The following is a 24,444-nucleotide window of genomic DNA, read 5'->3' on the forward strand; positions in this document are numbered from 1 at the left end:
TACATCTTGGTCACTTTACGATAGAAAGTTCTTTTTTTTTTTTTTGCTTCATTAATTATTTCAAATAATTCGTTCCGTTTGTCGACGAATTTAAACATTCGCTAGTAAAATGCCCTTTATTATTTCAGCCTAGTAACAGGTTATTACGATTATTCGTGATAACTAGTTACAATTCTGTACTTGCTACATATTCGCGTTTTTTTCTTTTAGAGCTGTACAGTCAACTGAAGTAGTATAGCGCGTCCTTGACATTTGTTTGATTAAAATTCATCCAATATGTAAATATCCTACCTCTTTCGAAACTATCTTATGACTTAATGAAAAAAAAAGGAGAGAATATATCGATCATTCGATTAAATTATATTTTTTATATATCGAACATACGAAACAGTTTGTAAATAAAATATGTTCGAATCTACCGCGTTAACATTTTTTAGCCTAAAGCTTTAGCCACGGCACCCTTTTTCTTTTTTTTCCTTTTTTTATTTTTTTCTGTTTTCTTTTAATCATTTAATTCCATTCTTTCTTCCTGTTTACTTAAATATAAAAATACATAGCCAGTCTATACATAGAGCGTGCAAAGTGGCACAGTGAACTGAGTTACCAGATATCCTGGATAGTTAACTACCGCTCTCGGCATTCAACGGTGGTTCCATTTCATCGTGACTTCTGTTCGTGTTACTCGACACAGGGAAACCTGAGGTTTTTGGCAGCGGGTTAGTTATTACACTATCACTATGAGATGTTGTCGCGTTGTACATAGAATTATCAAAGTGTTGCAAGCATTGAAATTCTGGGCCGGGCAGCAATAAAGTAGTTTGGGTGGGAAGATTTGTTAATGACACCATCCCTGGTGTCATCATTTGCTTATTAAAGCAACTCCTTAATGCCTCTTCGATTAAATTTGCTATTTTATCACGATCATTCTATAACAAATAGTAATTTTGGAATTATGTTGTGTTCCTTTTTTAAAATATTTAATAAAATAAATACCTCATTAATAAATCCAAAATGTACAAGCTCCTGCGCAAGAAGCATTGAAGTATCTAATTGACTCACAGGACATGTCAATTGCCTATTCATTTTGTCATCCATTCGTAATAATATTGTCATCTATAAAATACACCAGCGTAAAAAAACACAAACTAGACTTGACAGTTGACGTTAGGTAACTCATCACATTGTGCTATATCACTCACAAGTAATTCACAACTTTCTTCTCTAGGCTTAACGTTACACATCATATTAACTACTCTTCGAGACTCCACGTCCACCGGTTCGGGTGTAACAGATTTCACCGATTCAGTAACCTCGGGCGATATCGCCCGAGGTCGAACGGGTGGTGGTAATTTCGCCATAAATGCTGTCAAGGGATATATACCATATCTGTCGACCCAAATAATTTATGTGATTGAAGAATAGATATAAGGTTAAAAACGCAATCATTTCGATACATTTGTCGTAAAACCATTTAATATACTTACTTTACATCTTCGACGAACTTTTCTAACTTCTCTGTAACAGGAATATCACTTAACCGAATCTGCTGCGGTGGTCGACCTTGATATTTAATTTCTGCGACTACCGTATCAGGACCGTAGAGCCTTTGCAAAACTTCGTCTGTTATCGTTTCTGAAATATTAGCTGAAAAAGTTCTGAAAATTAATTGATTTCTAAGAAATCCCACTTAACATTCTATTTTTACTGGACTAACCGCCACATTATATAACTTTTTATTATAAAAAATATAATACCTATAATTAGAACACATGATAAATTCTGAAGTACAAGACAATATAGAGATTAGATAATGGCGATATTAGCAAACTTACTGGCTGAATTAACCAAAGCATGAGCAGCAAGTAATTTTAATGAATGCACTTCAAATAAGACAGGATGAAAAAGGAGCTCTCTTGCACTTGGTCTACTGAGCGGGTCTACTTGAAGACATTTTCGAATGAAATCTTTCTGCTGGGCATCATCTAACGATTCTATAGTTTTTCGAACGTTATCCTCGGTCACGATCGTACCGGTATCACCGTTACCCTGAATTTCCAATGCTGCCATTTCCAGAGCACACATTCCGAATGAATAAATATCAATGGCAGGGGTTACAGAGTCTAAAAAACACAGCAAGGTATATTGCAACAACATGTATAATAACATAATATATAAAGAGATTATCAATAATCTGATACACTTACTTCCATATTCAGGCGCTACAAAGTGCATATTCTTCATATTTGCTCGACATGTTTTAACATGATGATGAATCGCATCAGGAGCCACTGTAATGATAAAAAGAACATATGGTTATTTCTAAGAAAATATATTTCAGATAGGCACTCACAAAATATGTATATTTGTATGAAAGTATTTAACAAGCAATGAGTTAAAAAACTTTCTTTGCGAGGTAGCAGGAATTCTTTGTATTTATTTGCCCAAATATAGACAAAAACAAAGAAAAGGAAAAAAACAAATACAGTCACAGCAATGTAACTATCTTTTTACCTTTTCGAATACCCGCCACCTCCATGATAACAAGTGGATTAATGAACCGCTAGAAAAATTGTGTTGTAACTGAAAAATTATCCTACAAGTAACTTGAGCCCTCATACAGTTAATAATTCTCGCATATACATACGTATGCACGAAAGTGCCTCTGAGGGGGGTCAAACATAGCGCATAAAAGCAAGATAAATGAAATGCAAGCAATTAGCAAGAAAGTAATTTACACAGTTTGTTCTTGTATAATTTATATTTCAAAAAGAGGCACTTTCGTTGAGCATGATGAAATTCTATTTTACATTTTTAAGGACCAAAACGGAATTCGTAGAATTTGTTTTGTTCGTGAATAAGGATACAACAAAAATTAGAGCACAATGAAAAATGCGTGCGCTAGATAATGATCATAGAAGGACTAAGAGACATCTTAGGCCCCTTGCCCTTCTTTGTTATTATAACCCAAGAGATGAAGAAGTGCAATGTAATGATATGAAGGATATTAAAATCAAATAAATTTTGAATATTTTATATGAACCACTCTACCAATAATCAAGATGTAGATATATGTATATATATGTATACACATACATACATATATATATACATAAATAGGAATGTTTACCTCAATATGCCTAAATTACTTAGCTGGCAATAGTCGATGATTATCTGCCAAATGCATTTTCTTCAAATTCACCATCTTTTCACAATTTACACCAGAACCGAAGAATCGTCGTTATCAGTTGATTTTATCCTCTGGATGGGCGAAAGTACGATTGTACTTCCTCTCTCTTCGAAGACTTTGCTGTGTTTTTTTCATTATCTAGATTAGCCTATTTGCTACAATTAAAAACGAGGACTCAAGTTACTCCTAATATGTAAACAGTACTTTATACACAATCTTTCTAACAGATTTATTTTACTAATAGATAGGATAAAAAAGGAAATAAGAGAGTGAGAAAAGGAAAAGGATAAATCACATCACAATATAAACGCAGTAACAACAATAATGTGGAATGGTTCTGAATGAATAAATCTAATTAAAATAGAAAGTTGTTAAGAACATTCGGCAGAGATAATATCCCACTTTTTTTGACATATATTTATCATTAAAGCTTATTTAAAGAATAATCTTTTTCATATAATTAATCTTACTATAAAATCCAATTAGGATAATGTTAAATTTATAGCATGGAGTAAAACTTTCTTCACAATATATAACTATATCACACATTTTTTCACACATAATTATGCCTTGTGATAAAACATTTGGATATCAATGTATATTGTTTACACGTCGTTTAGTTTAATTATTAAGTAACACGCGATATTATAAATTACGCTGAATAGAAATTAATTGAGTAACTGTATAAAACTTATTTATTACTGTCGATTGACTTATCGAGTACGAGTACCGAGGAGGCAATCACAGTAATGGCAATATACGTACTTTATGTGTTTGTACTCCATGTAAGAATGAAATAAATATCAGTTAGCTCACAGTTGTTATTTCAACATCAGTGGTTGGTCGATTTTATATATATATATATATATATTTTATAATAATCCTATATTGTGATTTATAGTTTTCATCCATGAAAATTATGAGAAACAAAACTATAAGCCTCTCATATAGTCCTGTGAATAAAAAAGGGGAAGTGCCTTGCAAACTCTTATTCCAATATATGTTAAATAGTTTCATTTAGGGATAAGTGCTCTCTTGAATACCTATGAGCAACTATATAATATCTTGTACTTGCTAGCAGAGTGTTTCACTGTACAAAGTACAGAAACATTAAGACTGTACTTTTTGGATACAAAATGTGTCTCATAGAATAGAATTTTCTTTCTGTTTTGTTAAATAATTACTTACCTGAACCAATTTTTACAAGCCCATTATGTTGAATAAATATAGTGTCACAAGTAAGATTTCCATGAATAATGGGAGGTGAACAGGAATGCAAATAACTGAAAAATTCAAAGACATTAATGCATATAACAGAAATATATACATATATAAATAAATAAGCATTATTATTTTAGAAATAATATATATAAAGAATCATGTGTTACCTCAATGCAGAAAGTATTTGAGTACACCAACGCTTCCATGCTTGCAAGGGTAATTTTTTCACATTGCGTTTTGTTCTTTTTAGGAACTGTTTTAAAGACCCAGAGGACATATACTCCGTTATAAATATAACCTAATAAATAATAAATAACATCATAATTAATATTCAAGCCAATTTAAACTTCAACTCCTTTCTTTCATAACATACCCGAGGTTTATCATTATGGGTATCTGTCCAATACCTATGAAATTTAACAATATTAGGATGTTCCAACTGTGTAAGATTTTCAAATACAAGTTGTATCTTTTCTTCTTGTGCTTTGAAGTTCTTTCTTTCAGAAAATTGCACCTCATTCCAAACAACTTCAACTCCTTCCTCAGTATCCATTGCCAAATAGGCACAGTCGATTCCTGGTACATCACGTTGTTCCACCTAAATAGAAAATAATATTATTTACAAAAATACTTTATTTCATTCATGTATGATTACTTATGAAACATAAACTAATTACACAAATACATAAAGTTAGTTTATTTACAAGTTTCATTTACAAATATATATTAATATCTATTTACAACATACAAAAATTATACAAAGAAAAACAAAAACAGGCTATTAACAAATTACATTTGAATAGTCTATGGTTATGAAATGACAGAATATATTACTGCAATCATCCATTTTAAGTTACTTAAGCATAACTCAAACAATTTCATGCCTGATGTCATTACATCAATGTGACCTTGCAAAGAATTTAAGGAGGGGAGATAGCTCATTCAATATTTACGACAATGGGCTATATTCAAATAAAATATATTGAGCGATAAATCCTCTATTTATGTTACATCATTTTGATTGAACAGTTTTAATAAAAAAGGTACATAAACCAAAAGAGATAGCCTATTTTTTTCTAAATAGACATACCTCCATTTCAGTAACTTCGTTTTCACTGCCTCTGGCTGCTCCAAAGGTAGAGCCTTCGGCTAACGTGGACTTGGAACCTACATATACCTAACATAAAATAATGGTTATTGAACATCAAACAGATAAAACATCTCCATTGCTTTTTATTCAATGTTATTTATGTTTTACAAAAGAATATTCAGTCTTTAAATAGAACAATAAAGCGGATTTGCAAATGCACCTGGTTAATGATCCAACTATGCTGATTTGTTTCTAGAATGAAAATAGAAAGTACCACAGATGCTGAAAGCTTAGTGACAAGAAATTGTTGAAAATCAGTTTACACTTACAAATTCAAAAACATTTAATGTTTACATAAATTTTGAAGAAACTAGTTTGCCAAGCTTGAAGATATTTTTGTATAATACATTTCAAGCAATATATTTAGTAATTTTATGACATAATGAGCTAATTTTATGATATATGTATACATGTATAATGCATATATAATATATATATATATATATATATATATTAAACACAATTTGGCTTTAGCTTACTTTTTCCAGCCTCGAATGAAACAAGTACTAAGCTAGATTATAAGAAAAATAGCTTATAGCTGTTAGATTTTTAGTTTCCTTTGAAGGAATATTTAATAATATCTTTTTGTTACCTACCACATTAATATATGAAGTCTCAAAATATATCACTATATTATATAGAAAAGAATTGCATAAACTACATCCATATCTCACTGTTTACTCTGATTTATTTGTATACAAACGTCCCAATAGTCTAACCAAATTGGAATCAATGCCGAGACAAAATGTATCACAAGAGACTTCCTTCGTCACATTTCTCATATAGAGATAATACAATTATGGTTCCAACAAGAACATATATAGACCAAATATGTTTGAAACCATATTAATCAGAACAAAATCCCAACCAAGTAAATAAACAAAATGTAAACAAGATGTAAACACATAGATGTGAATATATTATAAAAAGATGAATCGTACCTCTTCCCGACGTTTGAGCCACCGCCCGCAGGGGCTCTCCTCCAGGATTTCACTCTCATCTTCCGAATCTTCACCACTTTCCCGCGGTGACTTGTGCTCTGGGTCCGTGCTGGAGCGACTCCCGGGCATCACACACGCGATTAGTTGAAGGAGCAGCACCGAACAGAGCACAACGCGGCCAAATTCATCGGTGGTAATTCCAAGGATTTACCTCAATATCGCATCTGTTCCGCCGCTTATGTGCACTGTCGATGATACGCACCTAAATGTTACAGGAGAGAACAGAGCCTCTCGGTGCTGTAATACACCTTTAGCACTCACAATGACACATGCAGCGCGACAACCCGAGTTACAAGGAAAGCTACGATATTTCTGATCTTACGCAGTCACGCGCACGGATCGACGCTTTTCGGTTTCCCTTAGGACTTAGCCAGTGTATCGGTACATCGCGAGGGCCATTCGTGAATCACACTGTCAAAATAAAACCTCTGTTATGAGCAAAATAGCTTCGATCTGACACACACTCTAGTATTCATTTTCGCTCTGTCTTCGGTCACGTTCGCCCAGTATGGCGATTAGCGTGTACCGCACCCTTTTCGGTGCCAGTAACAGCGACATCTGTCAATCGTCGCCTCGACAACCAATTTTCTGATCTCGTTCAAGATAATTTCCAGATAATATTTACCGAATTACATGTTCAAATTTCAAGGTACATGTGTTCTTCTATGTTAACACATAGTTCCTGCACATACAATTCCTACGCGATATGAATAAGAAGTAGGAAACAAAACATTAAATTGCTTTGAGGTTATAAAAGCGTGATTTTGAGATTTACTTAAATATGATGAATGTCTTGAACTAAACAAACAGTGAATTTCAGTCGTAAAATTAGACTTTGAATAGTATTTTGGATTGGAATTATTTGTCGTACTTTATAATGTGACGCACGCGTGTCTACTGCGTGATTATTGTTTATTTGCTAAATGATCCTATTTATAACCTACTAGGTACAATTAACACAATGACATCTATAAAAACATTACCTTTATTAGAGGGCACAAAATTAATCGTCCTTGATGAAGGTACGTAAGCAAAATACTTCATAAAACTATAGTTTATTTTAGACATGCAGTAGAATTCCATTTATTGAATGAAATTACAATTAGTATTAGATTAATATACATAATATACGTAAACTCGTATCGTATGAACTGTTCTATTTGATTTGTTTACATGGAGTTCATATAACCGTAGTTAAACAGACATTGTACATGTATATATACATATGTATATATTTCAGGAGTGAATGCGATGTATGCTAGAAAATTGGTCACAGGATGGATACAAGTATTGAAAGAAAAAGATTCTAATTGTATTTTCAATTTGTTGTTATTCTCCAATCCAAAATCTTCATACCAATGTGAATATTTTGCATCAAATAATGTAAATATCTTTGATTATTATACAGTTAATATCAATAATGGACTTGATATAAGTGCTATAAGTGATAAGGATTTTTATAATCTAAAACATATCTTAAAAACTATAGACACAAAATCTACAGTAGTCATTGATTGCTTGACATCATTAATCTTATTTGTTGGCCTATCAAGGGCTATGTGGTTTTTACAGAAGTTAAGCAAAGATGTGCCACAAGTGATTTGTATTTATAGACGAGATTTTGTACAAGATAAAATATCTTACATTGAAACATTAGGAAGTACATATGTAAAGATACAAAAATTTTCTGGTATGATAGCAAATAACAATACTAATTATATAGTAGAGTTTATGCATCGCAAAGTGGGTGGGGGAATTTTAAAACAACAGGAAATAGTAAGCCAAAATAATACATCTTATGAAATTGAGTCAAATAAGCTTGAACAAAGTAAAAAGTCACATCCAGTATATGAAAACCCTAAGTTAAAAATTGAGTCTTCATTCAGAATAGAAATAAATGAAAATGAAATGAAACAGAGAAAAGAAGTAAAGTTACCATACATGGCTAATACAAATACAACAAATACATCTAGAATTCACTATCATCCAGAGGATATAGATGATTTTGATGAGGAAGATCCAGATGATGATTTATGTTTCTAACTCATGTATAAAATATTACATTAGAAAAGATAAATGGTAATGTTCCAAGCAAAGATATTTATTTTATATTCATTTTACACTTTGTTACAGTTCATATTGCATAATATATAATATTTTGTTGATATAATAAAATTGCTTATTAACGTAGCGATTTTTTAAATTATTAACAATAAACCTCATAACAATCCTGTAAAAAAATACAGATATTCTAAAGTATTGTTTCACATTAAAAAGTCAATACTGCATACAATACTAATATTTAAAAATAGGATATTAAATATTACTATTCATCTTTGGCATTTAATTCAATTAATTACCATATTGTTATTGTATTACTTTGTTTTGCAGCATTTTGATTAAACAATGAAACATATATATGAGATTCGTAACTAGATAACAAAGAAAACATAGCCAGATACAAATAAAGTTCTGTACAATAAATTCCAGACAATAATTTCATAATTTGATAAAATAAAAAAGTTTTACATATAAGTTCAAATAAATATCGAAATATTTTAAATAATACATTAAATAAATACAATTTACAAAGATATTCCAATTCAAAAATATTAATATTCAATAATATATGTCGGGTTATGGTTGGAATTTTGGGCGCGTAACAACTCTTCACGTGAATTAACCATTGTTTTACACAACCGAGATTATATTTACACGTATACACAAGTCTACTACAAAGATCAACAAATAATAAGTCTAGTGAATAATAAGCTTAACAAATAATAAAGTTAGTGGATAATAAGTTGAACGAATAATAAGTCTAACAAATAATAAGTCTAATGAATAATAAGTTTAACGAATAGTAAGTTTAATGAGTAGTATGATTTACGAACAATAAGTTTAATGAACGCTATTAACAATATTTTTGAGTTCAAACGAATCCACGGCCAACGGGATAACTCTTTACTAAGCGTAGACTGATCTTAAGCACAGAAATACGATGGTTGAAAACACGACGTGTCACTCTCCAAAGCAGTCGCAAGAATGCCAGCCTCGTCGAGATTTTTTCTCGCTGTACGATTGCATTTGTTTTTCTATACCCGTTTGGAAGCATCGAGAAGGTTTCAAACGCCGTTGCTAGGCAGACTCGTTGGAAGCATCGAGAAAGTTCCAAACGCCGTTGTTAGGCAGTTTCTGCCTGGAGTTTGATTAGTAATACAATGTATGACCCATTGTATCACACGTGGCTAGGCCCGCTCCCGAGGCCGCATGCCGCCACAACCACATTTCTCGGAAAACCCATACAACCACTCCAGACCTCCGTTAGGCGAAACGTACATTCCGTGACCGTGGCTACGTTCGGCGACCAATTGTCACCTCGAACCCAATCTCGCTATCACAAATCTCGAACAATTACAGCTATGATAAAATCCAGGCTAGAGTACTAGAGGATGTTCCCAAAATTTCCAAGGAACGGCTTCGGCTTTCCTTTCATCTCCGACATATATTTAATCAGAACTGCAAAAATAGTCTTTTTATGAGACTTGATCCAGATATTACAATTAACCATTAAAAGTATAAAGTAAGTTTTGATCATAAAAATGATAAGTGCCGTCGATATGCTGCAAAACCCTACTTTCTAATAAGCTACGACCGTATTGAACAGCTTCTTCTCTAGTTTGTGCAACATTTGCTTCAAGCAACCAATTAACTAAATCAGTTCCAGTAAAAACACCTTTGTACATCTTTAATAAGCGTCTACGACATATAGCTATACGAGCACGACATTCAGCCAAATGGCAACGATTAAACTGATCCCTAATAGCTCTCACTTCGGGGCTTAATGTATCTTCAGGGGGAAGCTGCAATTCTTTCTCTATAAAAACAAAATATAGTGTGCATTTGAATTATGAAACTTGTTAAATATAAAAATATAATAAAATGAATATAAGAACATAGCAATACCAGTGCGCCATTTACGACACATTTTCTGCAGCCAACATCCTAATTTACCAAGACCAGTATCTAATCCAAAAATAGCAAATACGATTAATGACTGGCCAAAATTTAAGGCAACATCCAAAAATGCTAATTCTGCATAAATTCCAGTCAACTGTTCCATTAATAATGTTCCGATTGATATGGATAAACCCTAAAATAATTATAGTAAATTATAACCTTGTAATAATTTTCAAGTATTCTGTCATATACTTACAATGAACATGGAACATAGAAGTAAAATAACAAATACAAGATGTCGTAAAAACTGAGGATCATTTCTTTCATTCTCAATGTTTATATATAATTCGCAATCATCAATTTCGTTATTGTTGCTGCTACATGTACCATTTGGACAACCATGTGTATATTCACAGCCGATGCTAACAATATCAAAATATTAATTAAAACAAAATTTTACTAGCTTTATTTTTTATACAATTTACTTACATTGGAGGATGAGAATTTGAAGAAATCAGATCTTCAACATCTACTACGCGTCTTTCGTCATTATTGGTGTCATTATTGGAATTTTCGGTATTATTCGTTAAATTAGAATAAGATGCTAAAATGTTACGACGCTGGTAGCTCTGCTGTAAGACTAAACAACCCATTGTTACTGTAAAAAAGATGCGATAATAAAGGATATTATTGTTTTAAATAATAAAGAATATTATGTTTTATTTCATGCATCGTATATTACATACCTACCAATAAAACAGAATGTTAATATAGAAGTAGAAATTGCAGCTTGAACTGTGCCAAGTTGAAAATTTGGATTTCTGAACTCAAGTTCAGACTCCCTTGGAGACATAGTGCTACACATTATAATTGCTATTAAAAGTGGAATTCTGAAATATATTATTGATAAGATATATGAGTATATTATTAGTCATTTTCTTTCTTTTCGATATTATATATAAAAAAAGAAGTATTCATCATACCCCCATCCAATAGGGTAAAACCATCTTTGAATATTGCAAACAAAATCCAGAGAACGGGAACTTAAGTATAATAAAGTTGCAGCTATTGCTACAGTCCACATACGACTTGCATATACTCCCACAGTAATTAAAATAAACTGGATATACCTATAATAAATCATGGTCAAAATAACACAAGAATTAAATTTAAAAAAATCAAAGTAAATAGTGGAATAAATTACCATAAAATTGAACCAGTATTATCAGGTTCGAGTTTGGTCCATATTATAACACCTATAGCTGTAACTAGCTAAAATCATAATCTTTGTATAAATTTCAACTATAACTGGCATAAATTCTAAGTTAATACAATTTAATACAAACCTGTGCAATTACTATACAAAGTGTACATTTATGAGTGACACATTTATATTTTTTTCTTCTTAATCCAATTAGACAAATAATTAACCATGTGCAAACTGTTATCGAAGCAATGCTTACATCAAAAGAAAATATATTCAGTTGGTATGCATAATTTTTCGGACTAACTCCAGTAGAAACAGCATCGATTAACTTTGCTGATACAAACATTAGTGGAGCAGATAAGAAAGTACAAGCAACCATTGCTGATGCAATTAAATCAATTTCAATATTATATCGAAGAGTGAAAATAAATAAGGCTGGTGCTGTAGGAATAGTTCCATACAGAAATCCATAAGTACTTAGATCTTGAGTATCTGTAGCATTCTCGCCAGCATTTAAGAGAATAATAGATTCTCTTATGACCAAAGGAAGTACCAGCAATTTTACTGATATCAATATACCTGGTATTACAAGAGCTGTGCCCTTCAATTTGTGTACTTTTCCAACCATCATTAATCCCAACAACAAAAGAGCACTTGCAGAAAAAGCATTACCAAATACATCAAGCACAGTTGCTAATATAGCAGGTACTAAATGACCGAAGACAAGATTACCAAGAATACCAAGAACAGTCATAACAAGTACTGGATTTAGTGCAATTCCTTTTACAATAGAACAAACCATGTCTCTATAACTTCTATGATTTTCACCAGAACGTTTACCAATTTCTAATAATACAAAACCAATTGGATTTAAAATAGCCAATGATATAGGTGCCATTAAGTATAAATAAGCAGCATATTCAGGATGTGTTTCTTCATATAGTGCTTGAACTATAAAAATATGTTATTTTTAGCATATAGATTACTTTAAACTATATTAAGAATGATTTTTAATTTACTTACTCATAGGATATCCAATAGCAAAATCATTACTCTGCGTGGTAAATATTGCAAAAAGTGCAGCACAACCTGGATTTGATGGTCTTTTAATAACAAGAGATATACCAAGAACAACAAGAAATACACAACTTTTAGCTATCAATACAGCAAGAAGGAATTTCCAATTTACTAGACTAAAATCAAGCTTTGCCAGTGACATAAAAATTAAAGAAGGTAGAGCAAACGTTCCTACAAAAGTATTTAGCCCATTTCCTTCTATTTTAGTGATAACGTCAAATCTTCCTGCAATATATCTAAAAAAACAAGCAATTTATTTATATACATCTTAAAATTCATATGATAAAAATTTAAAGATTAAATAGTTACAAAAAATTCACCCGCATAATATAATAGCAAAACACTGTATCAGAGCAAGATATAAATTATCTATTGGTTCAACTCTCATTGTTGAAATCTGAGTCTCTTCCAATAGAGACATGACTAATGCTGCTTTTTAAATTCCTGGAAATATAGAATAATTTAATTTAGATGTACATGTGAAAAATGTTAAAAAGAAATGAAAAAAGATAAATTACTTTTCAGCATATATATATTTATATTATAATTGTTTTTAATACAGATATTGTCATCTTTCTAATATAACATTGTTATTGTTGTAAGAAGGGCATGTACACAAAAAAATATTATGTAGCATTAACCCCATATCAACTTCATCTCTATTCACACTATATTATTTCTTTCACTGACTGAAATAAAAAGATTTTAAATGTACTTTTAGAATATTGATACCCATATGTTCATAAATATCAAGTTACTAAACATTACAAAGAAATAAAAGAACTAAAAGATTTATTGTTTTAGAGTACTAAAAACGACAGTACATCATAGTCTACAATATAACAATACAATCTGAAAAATATATAAATTTTCGCTCACGCAAAAATATTAACATCCAATCACGTTCAATATTTATTATATCCTTCGTTTATAATATAAAGTCAAAAGTATGTATGAAAAACAAGTAGAAAACTCTTCAGAGATATAATGAAAGATATCAGCGTTGTTTAATACAATAAAAATATATTATGCAAGTTCATATCGACAAAACATTTATAATACTCTATATGCATTACGTGTATAGGCAATTTTTAATCTCATGAACCCGAATACAGCATCGATATCTCTAGCTAAATCATGTGATTGGTTCATCTATATCACGTGCTTCGAACAAAACATCGGACTCGTTGCACGAAAATGTTTGATTTCAAATTTCAAATTATAGTTCTAAAATACGGGAATTTTATTTGTATCTATAACGTTATGCTATTAAGTAAAATCGCTTTGAAATGTATTCAAAATTAACATAGATATTATAAAATTGTACAATCATAAATATCATCGTTATATAAATCGTAATCGTCATTTAGTTTTATTATTTATCACTGTATACGCATTAATGAATTTAAGTTTGATAAATTTTGATAAAACAAAAGTCCTGATATCTTTTATCAATATTCAAGAACGAAAATTCATTAATTGATAGCAAAATCATGTGCTCCTGATATAAATTTAGAAAACAGATACATACCATGTTACACATAATCGGTAGAAAATGTAATTCTCATATTCCATATAATACTCGTAATTATATATTACATATCTAGAAAATTCTAAGCGTTTAGAAAATATACATAATTTGCGCAAATTCCCCAATAATGAGACGCAAAATAAATGTGATAAGAAAATAGCCTCGTGTCAGTTCTATGTCGAAATATTTCTAGTTGGTTGCATCAATTAAATGGTGCAGTACTGTCTGTACTAAATTACGACTAATAGGTTATCGTTAAATTATCGGGAAAAAATATATATACATATCTATTTTTATATATACATATACATATATATACTATATAATTGTAATAGATTTCGAACTTAAATAATATATAATAAACATTATCTTAAAAAATGCAACAAATAATTGCAATTTTACAAATCTCAATTAAATAACAAATAAATAAAACAAGCAAAAAAATTTATTTTAATTGATGTTAATCCTAGAAGATTAGTTTATTTTTTTTATTGATATTTGTATCAGTATGTTGAACTTGCTTTTATACAGCAATGCAGTGTTAAATTGCCAGTGAAATATGTATATCTTTACGTCACTGACCTCCATGAATCATACATTCTTATAATATTGCGCAATAAAGCTGTTCTACCAGAAACAGAAACGTTTGATAAATATTTCTCAAATCGATGTATTTATTCATTGTCTACCGATTAAAAAATTAACAGAAATCTGATATATATATAATTAAATTAATTAATTAATTTAATTATATATATATTTATTTAATATATTTAGTTATTTAGTTAATTTTATAAATTTTATAAATTTTAGTTTATATTTAGTTAATTTTTTAATATATATATATATATATATATATATATATATATATATATATATAAAGATTTACGCAAGTATGTATATGCATAGCTACTTTGCTTAGTCACGGAAATTCATGGAAGTACTTGACTTATTGATAACACGAAACTATTCAAACATGAACATTTTCCAAATCATGATTGAGAAAACAATAACATTCAATATAAAAATATTGTAATATTTATAATATATTATGTTAATAAAAATGTGATATAGTTGTATAACTTTTGCGTACGATGTACGCAACAGCTTTTCTATAAGCCTGGAATTGGAATTGAAAAAACGAAGTCGCTGTCGAACAGATTGTGCCAATAAAGCAGTTGGTTTATTTCCAATTTTCTCGAATAAATAATATAACTGCGTAGTAATTTCGCTTCATCGAAACAGACATCGGATCACATTATAATCACGTGGTCGATAGATAGCGTATCTAATGTGACTATGTATTAATTTGTCTACGTGTATGTGTACAGATTTCGTGTATTCGCGTGTATGCGATCAAATACAAATCTATATACGTGTGTATTCGCATACTGCCTTCATGTGACGTCAGCTGATTCACCGAAACAGCGTTTGCTTTTTCTACATTATATCAGTTCCATCGCGATAGGAATTCCACGCAAAAAGAAAGCTCGGTACTTGGAAATACCGGTTCAAGGTCATTTGAAAAAAATATGTTATATATATATATGTACACACACATGCGCGCGCGCGAGGCAAAAGGTGAGACCAATCCTTGACTTTGTGTCCATTTGGTCCTTTTTTTTCTTGGAAATCCTACTAATTATGTTAGCGTTCCGTAAAATACAATAGTTATTTATCATAATGTTCAAGTCAAGCGGAGCTAGCGTAAGGCCTTGATAGCTGAATAACTGGAAAAGGGTATAATTTTCAGAAGCATAATATTGTCTGGCCAATCATATCAGAGATGAATTTCCCTGTGACTAACCTCATCCTCTTTTGTTTTATACGTTAATATTCACCATTTTGAAAATTTGTTAAATTCATGGAATGTACAATTTGAGGATCCGCGCAAACTTTGAATAATTACAATAACAATATGGAAACACATTTATCGGATATATAAAATGCGATCGGATGTAACACGAGAATCGGAAGTAACGTAAGATGGTATCGTTTAATTGCTAGAGAAGAAAATCAGTTTTCTGATTTGTTTATAATAAGAAAGAAAACACGCAACTACGTCTTCTAAACTTTACATGGATAGCGATCACGTGGTGAATTATCAAAGACTTGTAAGAGAGGTAAGAGGAAGAGGAGAGACCTGAACGTATATAATCTTCTGCACACATCCACCACCCAGTTCTGCTTCGACTTCGGACGTGTGAATTGTGTCAAGCTTCCGAGGAGAGAAAGTTTTTGTTTGTTTGGTGCGCTCATTGTATGGGTAAGTTTTGTGATTTATTTTGACTTCTCTTTCTTTTCTTTTTGCTTATTGGGGGTTCTAAATCGAAAGATGTAATTACTGTATATTTTATAAAATAAAAGGATTAACTGATAGAAAATAATTCATGTGTGCATACTTAAAACATCTTGTGTGCCCTAGTTCAGGAGGGAAATGCCTTTCACCTACCAACATTACATGTTTGTAACCTAAGTCAGTGTATTTAATGACGTAATAAATTACAAACAAGGTATTATTTTGGTATACATAATATATCATGTAAGTCACAAATTACAGGATGCGAAAAAATGTAAACATCAATGTTTTGGCATCAATGGAATTTATGCCTGCCACATCGTTATTTTTAGAATATACCTAAAATTTTTCTTTTTGAAATTACAAGAAAAAAATATCGAATAAATGTATATTTTTTCTCTCTTACGTAATTATTTTGATTGTACTGATTAATCTGTTTTGAATCAACTTGAAGCATATTACATACTAAAAGTCGAATATATTCACATATTTTCTTTAATAAATATTCAGTGCTTTGTCACCATTGATAATTTTTTTTTCGAAGTTAGTAAGTGAAAATTAGTGTACTAGCGCGAACGGTAACACTGTGACGAAAGTCGTAGTAGACACGTGGCATGCTACTTATCTATTTGGTCGTGTATTGATTCACCATGCGTATATACTGTCGCCATGTTAGATACCAAGCCAACGACAACTCCGATCCGCTTCTCTGCATTTATTTCGCAAATTTTGTCATACGGCATTGTACTAATTCGTGTGCTTAAATAGCAATGGACATATGGTAAATATATTTATCAATAGAAATAGTAATTACATCAAGTAAATCATAACTTGTATTGATTGAAAAGGATAGTTTTACACTTATGGACGTGCGACGCAAATACCATACTTTTTATACATTTTAGTTTTTAATTATCTTTCGTTCAAAATGACAAATTACTTGTATGAAGTTTTGAATAACATGACTATTGAAAAAACAAATGCTTACTGTTACTATATGAATAATCTTAAGAAGCTATATTTACAGAGCGAGAGAAGAGTATAAAACACGGAGAGAGCCCTGTAGAGCCAATAAGCAGCTGCAGGGATGAGCATGGCTTTGTGCCAACAGTGGGCCGTTGGGGAAGTGAATGGCCGAGTTGACTCGAGACGGCAGAGATATGGTGCCAGCCACAGGGGCAGGCACGCGGGCCCTGGATCAGAGGTGTGCCGCTGCCCCTGCCGGTATGGGCCCATTACGAGGCACCAGCCTTGACCGTACTAACGGTCGAACAATATGAGGAACTAGCAGGCAGCGTTGAATTAGAAACGCAACACTTATTGCGTGAGCATCGCTATGACACCATTGGCAATTTCCTTAAGTAATTGTCATAATATACCTTTCTTCCTAAGTTCTCGCTTATAGACTATTATTGAAAAACTTCATTTTACAATTAACAGATTTTATAAGGACTATATTGCAAGTGGTGAAACCGTACTGGAGAGATTTTATCACAAATATCAACCACTTATAACACGTGAACATCATACCTGTGTGGGTTTGGGATTTGAATTGCTATACCGTTTAAGATGTTTAAATAAACGATTTCCTGGTATAGCAGGTGGCCTCTACTTAGTATCCTGTGAAGAGGTATTATTTATGATTCACAAACAGTTGAATTATTTTATTTTTATTTAATATACTATAATTCGAGATTCTATGAGTTACTTTTTTTTACAGACGATCGATAATATTGCTAATTATGTTGGTGGACCACCCGCTGCAGATAGCGGAGAAAAGGAACATGTATTAGTATGTCTAAAAATCGAAATTGGTGGACGAAAAGGAGTTATGCTCCTTGATCCTGGATATCATGTAGCTCGAGTAATTACTGTGATGGAGGATAAGTTATACCCACATACGGGCTGGTTTATTCAATCTGATGAACCAGATTGCAAAAAAGAGTACAATTACTTTCTATGCACTAACGATCCTGATTACATTGAATGGCATGAGAGAAAAACTCGATCTGGTACCCTAGAGAGAACACAAGTTGCTCTTATATACGTGGCAAGGCCTTATTTAACTGCCATCGATGTTACTGAACGCAGAAATTTAGTTTATAACTTCAGGAGCCTTCTTGCAAGAGATACTAAAGGTCATGTTACAGCTGGTATATATTTTCCTGTTGTGCTAGATATAAACAATGCACAAACCTTTTCAATTTTTTATCAAACTAACAATGGCAAAAAACGAATTAAAATGGCATTCAACAAATTCTGCAGTTCACCGAAGGTACGTTTTACATTCATATACAGATTAATGTTAAACGATTGTAAATAATTAATTTTAAATCACCTTATTCAGATGCCTGGTGCCGAAGAAAAAGAAGTCATTGCTGAATGTGCTCGGCAATTAGGTCTCTCGCAAGTTACCCTAGAGGATCTATTATGTACTCTTGCAACAGTTATGAGTGACTCAGCCTTCGTGGCTCAACTCCTGGCTATTAATTCAAGAATCAACACTTTAGCAGAGGACAATTAACAGAAGTCAATCTGCCCTGTGTGGTGCAGACAATATATAATGTATCATTTTTTTTGCCGGCTTTCCTCTTACGTTCTTTTTATTCTGTTGATGGTTATCTTAATAGTTTTACTATGTACTACAGATATTAATTTTATTCTGATTATAAAATAGGGTATATTTTTTAATGAACTTTAGTAAAACTTATGTATTTAATGCATTGTTGTTAACAGTTCGATGAAAATATTAATGTATGTATTAATAATTTTTGAAGATTGTTTTCAAAATTCAATAATAGTATATATTTACACCATTCTTTATTATTGCTTATATAAATATTTAATCGTAGGTCGTTTTGAAGTTTTAGGAACTTGAATGCTTTCATTAAAATAATACTGAGTAAAATTAGTTTCCTGCTTATGTTTTAAAAAACAAAAATCATAAAAAATGGTGGTATTAGGGATGACTTATATTCAATCTCTTTGTTAGTATAAAGGTGGATTAAGTTATACTAAATCTATAATTTTTATTTGAATAAACAGAGACAAGAATCATTACATTCAATTGTACATTTATTGATAAATATACTACCCCAAAATATGTTCATTTTTACTTGAAATTGAGAATGTACTAACATATTTTTAAATTCGAATATTCTTAATATCAAAAATATAACTAAAACTTAAATGTTATTTTAACATAATTTTTTTTTTAGACAAAAAATCTCACAAAGATCAAATATATTAAAACCTAAAAAGTAACACCTTAGTAACATTCCAACATTTCCAAACAAAACATATTTCTGTTCATAAACCAAATTTTATGAGAAATGATTAATACTTTTTTTATATTATTCGAAATAAACCTACATATTTTCTAACATTCTTACTCTCATACTTTTCATACATTGATATATATTATTTCATAGAATTTCTACACATATGATATTCATTCATAAAGATTCTAAGAATCAGTAAGTCTATATGTAAAATGGAAAATAACTGCAGCATAACTTCGGTAAAGTACTTATTATATGACCTAAAAAATAGCTTTTTTATTTTTATTTGCAGAAAAATCTTTAAGAAATTACGATTCACTTAAATCTATAAGAACATGATATAAGAAATTATTTGTAAAACACTTTTAGATCTAATATAATATTATTAAATGATACGAATTTTACCGAAGTTCTGCAGTACCATCAGTAATAGTTTGAATGATTGATCTACATATTACTATCTGATACAACATGACACTTTTTCCAAACTTCATCATCTGGTATATGTTTGCGTTTTCGGTTTCCTACTACATTCGTAGTTGTTGCTGACGTAAAATTAGTATCTTGAATATTTGTGGAAGAACTCGAACTGTAAAGATGAGAATGTTAAACCATAGTATGTCTTTAGGTATGATAAAAATTAAACATGAGAATGTGAGAATATATCCATGTAATTAGTCCATGTGTAAATATTCTTTTTTAAGTATTTTTGTAAAAAAGGGAATGATTGATAAATTTTTACTTCCCCAAGAATTAAGTAGCATGGCATTGGAAAAACATATCCAAACAATTACAATAAAATTTTTAATTGAAATATCAGAACATAAATGTTAAGTGAAACGCAACGTACTTACGTTGCATAAGTGTCACCACTGTGTACTATGCTTTTACTTTATTAATATTTGCGGCTGTACCTGCAATACACAATATATGGTATATTTTATACCAATGTTGTTTGTTGTATTACAGATAACAAAATAAGTAATGGACTATAAACAAATGTAATAATGGATAATTTATAATATTTCATAACCTGATATAGAAATAAAAGATACTTTTAAAGTGAAGGTTTATACCTCTGCCTTGAAATACAATTAAAGTTGAAAAGATACATATTATTTATACAGTAATCATGCAATATATATGATAAATTAGAAACATATATGATGTATGGTACATCTTTGCTGCTGCTTGTAACTACCACATGCTATAAACAATACACAATAATTATTTTATAGATAAAAAATTTCATTTTTTTTTATATATTTTATTATTGACTTTGTTATACAAATACATGGACATTTATTCTAAATAAATGGAAACTAGCTTTAAGGTATGAGCATAAAACCAATTGTTTATGTACCATAATAATATTAATACATACATTACTTAAATACTTGTGTATTTGAATATACAGAGTGGTTGGTAACTGGTGGTACAAGCGGAAAGGGGGTGATTCTACGCGAAAAAAAAAGTCGAAAATATAGAATAAAAATTTTTCGTTTGAGGCTTTGTTTTCGAGAAAATCGACTTTGAATTTTCGCTCGGTACACGTGCGGTACATTATAACGGATCTCACTGTAGATCGTTGTCTCGATGGAAAAATTAAAAAAAAAAATTTTTTATTCTATATTTTCGACTTCTTTCCGCTTGTACCACCAGTTACCAACCACCCTGTATATGGAATTATAGACATTTGATACACCTGTACACAGATACTATATATTTACATAATACTATATCCATATGTTGAAAGCATACATTTTTCAAATGAAGAATAAAATGTTTCACTTTAATATACATATGTATAATAAACATAAACTCTAAAAAAGAAACTGAACTTACCTTAAATTGGAAATGGGGTTGTATGTTCTAAATGAAGGTGGCGGTCTTAGACTACATCTAGGAGAAGGTGCCCATCTTGAAGAATTAGAATATTGACTATGAAAGCATATAATAAGCAAATCAATAATGCACAAACAAATAAGATGAAGTAACAAAATAAGAAAATGCTTAAAACTTAATAACATTTTAGTTTTCATTTGACAAAAAAAATCAAGTGCAACATTTTATATATTTTATTGATACATTATCTTTTATTAAACTCAATAATTTTACATTACTATAAAATACTTTTAATGAGAATAAAAACTATAAAATATATTGCAGTTAATTTATCGCTATAATGGTATGTATAAATCAATAAATAGTGTTATCCATTGTATGTCCACGTAACAGTAGTATAATAATATAAAAACAAATAATATAAAGAATTAAAGATATAAATATCACAAAAAGTCTACAATGTAATATACTACACATATCTTCTTGCTCATGCTAAATTGAAACTAGATAGAAGAGATAAAAATTAAAGCTTAAATGTTTTTATTTGTATGTTCAATACAGAATTTTGGCAGGGAATGCACAAAGTGAGACAGAAGTGACATAGTATGATGTAATCCTGTTTCTCCCTTCACTTCTTTTTACTGGTTCGTCTTTTGGATTTCTTATGCACACTGCATAAATTTGAGTTTGTCAATAACAATATTATACATGTAATATTGCTATGCATGCACACATATGCACATTTCTATACTCATATTGAACATGCATACAATTATATTTACATCTTGATACTACATTATTTTATAAAAATACTAATATTTTATAAAAAAAAAGGTGTATCAAAAATTAATCATAAAAAGATGTTAAAGAGAATTCAAGTAGATATTTGTACTTTTTTCATTTCTTTGTGCAAGTCATTGCATATAAAGGAAATATTGTTTACAAGATATATCACACACATGCTGAAATAAATTTAAATTAACTAACCTTCCTGATGCATCAGGTAAAGCCAACTGCCTATGATCAGATCGATTTTGATGACCATGGCTACTATAATGAGAATTGCCACCATGGTAACGACGGACACGTGACTCCCATTCATTATTAAAACTCTCCGCTTCTTCTGTAAAACAAAATTTATACATTTTTACTCTATGCATGAAAAAAATAAAAACATAAATACAAAATTTGTGTAAAAACCTTCATCAAGATTAATAAATTCTTGACGTTCTTCCTGTTCACCACTGTGTAGATTATGTTCTCTCTCTAAGATATGTGCTCTATCTCCAATATGATGTTCAATAGCCATCTTTTTTGTTCCAGTACGAGAATCACAGACTGTTGTTTTTGTTTCTTTCACACCACCAGGAGCAGTTCTTGTGGACATAGTTGCTTGATACACCTGCGGTTGACCATTACCAGCAAATGTCATTACAGATTTCGAGGTAAATGAATGACAATTTCCACTCTGTGCCATATTATCCTAAAACATATTTTTTATATTACTTTCTCTTGCAAATACTTTTTAGTCTATAAATGAGAAAAAAAATAAAAGAAATTAACATACAAAGTCTGAAAACACATTGCCTATATTAAATGATGGCATTGGTGGAAATCCAAATGGTAATATCTGAAGATCATTCTGACGACCCGAGCTCCTATGGGTGCCATTTGCAATAGGATGGTGGCCAGGATTACTTAGCATACCAAATGGATCATGAAGCAAAGAAGCCATCACGTCATTCATGTTCCTCATAGATTGCATATGAGGCCTATAGAAAACATACAGCAACAAAAACTGTATAATGTACTTTATCTGTTTACAACTATCTCTAAGCATATTAAAATTAATTAATATAAACCATGCTGCTAATTACATAAAAAACAATAATTATGTAATATATTAAATAACAGAAAAAATGAAATCTCCATCTGAAGATTAAAATAAATGCTTCTACCTAGTTATATCTTAATTAGATTAAGAAAAGTGAATTTTGTTGCTAACATGCATAGTTAGCAACAATTTTTTTCTAGAAATACATAGAATTTTATTGTTGGATCGAATCCAACAATACTTTTCCGCAAATTTGTATAACGAGATTAATAAAATATTCTTTTAATAGTAATTATAATAAAATAGATAGAAAAAAGTATTCAATGCGAATATTTTTTATTTTTACACAAAACTAGACTAATAAAAGTTATTCTAACTCACCCAAAAACAGGATCATCGTTGAGATCACCCATCAATGATCCGAAAAAGGCCATTTTGAAAAACAGTTAAATGGATACTATTTGTGAAAAAAATTACGATCAATAATTGAAAATAGAATAACACGAACACTTGAAATGGATGAAACGAAGAAAATTTTCGTGAGAGATTTCGCCAAAAAGATTTTATAGAAACTTCTGGAAACAGAAATGTGAAGTGAAATGTCTAGTACTATCAGACACCACTCCACGGCCAAAAATTAACCGTATAACGAACAGTATACAGTATAATATACAGCAAATGGATCTAACTGTACATTTATACACCCATACTTACATAGTTTGGTGTTATGACTCGTTTGCATGAACCGTATTGTTTAGCTAATTTTAGCCAATACACTGTACTGTACTGCTATTGGATATCTCATTTCTAAAATTTCGAAGTCAATTTAATTTCGAATTTCTGAATTATTT

General features: G+C 30.6%; 5 protein-coding genes across 12 annotated transcripts; 2 read left to right on the forward strand and 3 right to left on the reverse strand.

The window, feature by feature from the left end:
- Positions 1-339: 339 nt before the first annotated feature.
- On the reverse strand, positions 340-6,633 carry Madm (MLF1-adaptor molecule). 2 transcript variants are annotated; one of them, XM_069110059.1, is made up of 11 exons: positions 6,500-6,632; positions 5,499-5,585; positions 4,782-5,006; positions 4,576-4,706; positions 4,376-4,470; positions 2,205-2,288; positions 1,833-2,120; positions 1,485-1,644; positions 1,200-1,386; positions 994-1,113; positions 340-926 (listed from the first exon to the last, which is right to left on the reverse strand). In XM_069110059.1, the coding sequence occupies exons 1-11, from the start codon at positions 6,626-6,628 to the stop codon at positions 621-623; spliced, it is 1,812 nt and encodes a 603-aa protein (XP_068966160.1). In that variant the 5' UTR covers positions 6,629-6,632; the 3' UTR covers positions 340-620. The 2 variants fall into 2 exon arrangements, with proteins under 2 accessions (XP_068966160.1, XP_068966161.1); XM_069110060.1 differs by lacking the exon at positions 5,499-5,585 and having other exon boundaries at positions 6,500-6,633.
- Positions 6,634-7,091: 458 nt separating this feature from the next.
- On the forward strand, positions 7,092-9,161 carry Elp5 (Elongator complex protein 5). Its single transcript, XM_069110066.1, has 3 exons — positions 7,092-7,208; positions 7,507-7,581; positions 7,800-9,161. Exons 1-3 carry the CDS (start codon positions 7,193-7,195, stop codon positions 8,600-8,602), a joined length of 894 nt encoding a protein of 297 aa, XP_068966167.1. The 5' UTR covers positions 7,092-7,192; the 3' UTR covers positions 8,603-9,161.
- A 907-nt stretch (positions 9,162-10,068) lies between these two features.
- Positions 10,069-14,543, reverse strand: anchor (integral membrane protein GPR155 homolog anchor). Of its 4 annotated transcripts, none has more exons than XM_069110056.1 (12): positions 14,335-14,543; positions 13,322-13,492; positions 13,124-13,247; positions 12,750-13,039; positions 11,866-12,677; positions 11,724-11,791; positions 11,503-11,649; positions 11,270-11,409; positions 11,009-11,177; positions 10,776-10,941; positions 10,526-10,712; positions 10,069-10,436 (listed from the first exon to the last, which is right to left on the reverse strand). In XM_069110056.1, the coding sequence occupies exons 3-12, from the start codon at positions 13,222-13,224 to the stop codon at positions 10,123-10,125; spliced, it is 2,394 nt and encodes a 797-aa protein (XP_068966157.1). In that variant the 5' UTR covers positions 13,225-13,247; positions 13,322-13,492; positions 14,335-14,543; the 3' UTR covers positions 10,069-10,122. The 4 variants fall into 4 exon arrangements, with proteins under 4 accessions (XP_068966157.1, XP_068966156.1, XP_068966158.1 ...); XM_069110055.1 differs by lacking the exon at positions 14,335-14,543 and adding an exon at positions 13,683-13,890; XM_069110057.1 differs by lacking the exons at positions 13,322-13,492; positions 14,335-14,543 and adding an exon at positions 13,683-13,890.
- A 3,018-nt stretch (positions 14,544-17,561) lies between these two features.
- LOC138178032 (uncharacterized) lies at positions 17,562-19,693 on the forward strand. The gene is made up of 5 exons (XM_069109434.1): positions 17,562-17,672; positions 17,777-17,994; positions 18,074-18,263; positions 18,354-18,908; positions 18,981-19,693. Exons 1-5 carry the CDS (start codon positions 17,562-17,564, stop codon positions 19,155-19,157), a joined length of 1,251 nt encoding a protein of 416 aa, XP_068965535.1. The 3' UTR covers positions 19,158-19,693.
- Positions 19,498-24,296, reverse strand: Mlf (myeloid leukemia factor). Of its 4 annotated transcripts, XM_069110384.1 has the most exons (7): positions 23,975-24,294; positions 23,327-23,531; positions 22,960-23,242; positions 22,747-22,882; positions 21,760-21,855; positions 20,769-20,828; positions 20,362-20,503 (listed from the first exon to the last, which is right to left on the reverse strand). In XM_069110384.1, exons 1-6 carry the CDS (start codon positions 24,025-24,027, stop codon positions 20,810-20,812), a joined length of 792 nt encoding a protein of 263 aa, XP_068966485.1. In that variant the 5' UTR covers positions 24,028-24,294; the 3' UTR covers positions 20,362-20,503; positions 20,769-20,809. The 4 variants fall into 4 exon arrangements, with proteins under 4 accessions (XP_068966483.1, XP_068966484.1, XP_068966485.1 ...); XM_069110382.1 differs by lacking the exon at positions 20,769-20,828 and having other exon boundaries at positions 19,498-20,503; positions 23,975-24,295; XM_069110385.1 differs by lacking the exon at positions 21,760-21,855 and having other exon boundaries at positions 23,975-24,293.
- Positions 24,297-24,444: the final 148 nt, after the last annotated feature.

The sequence above is a fragment of the Bombus flavifrons genome, chromosome 3 (genome assembly GCF_040668555.2).
Source record: "Bombus flavifrons isolate JBK064 chromosome 3, iyBomFlav1_principal, whole genome shotgun sequence".
Classification (NCBI taxonomy): domain Eukaryota; kingdom Metazoa; phylum Arthropoda; class Insecta; order Hymenoptera; family Apidae; genus Bombus; species Bombus flavifrons.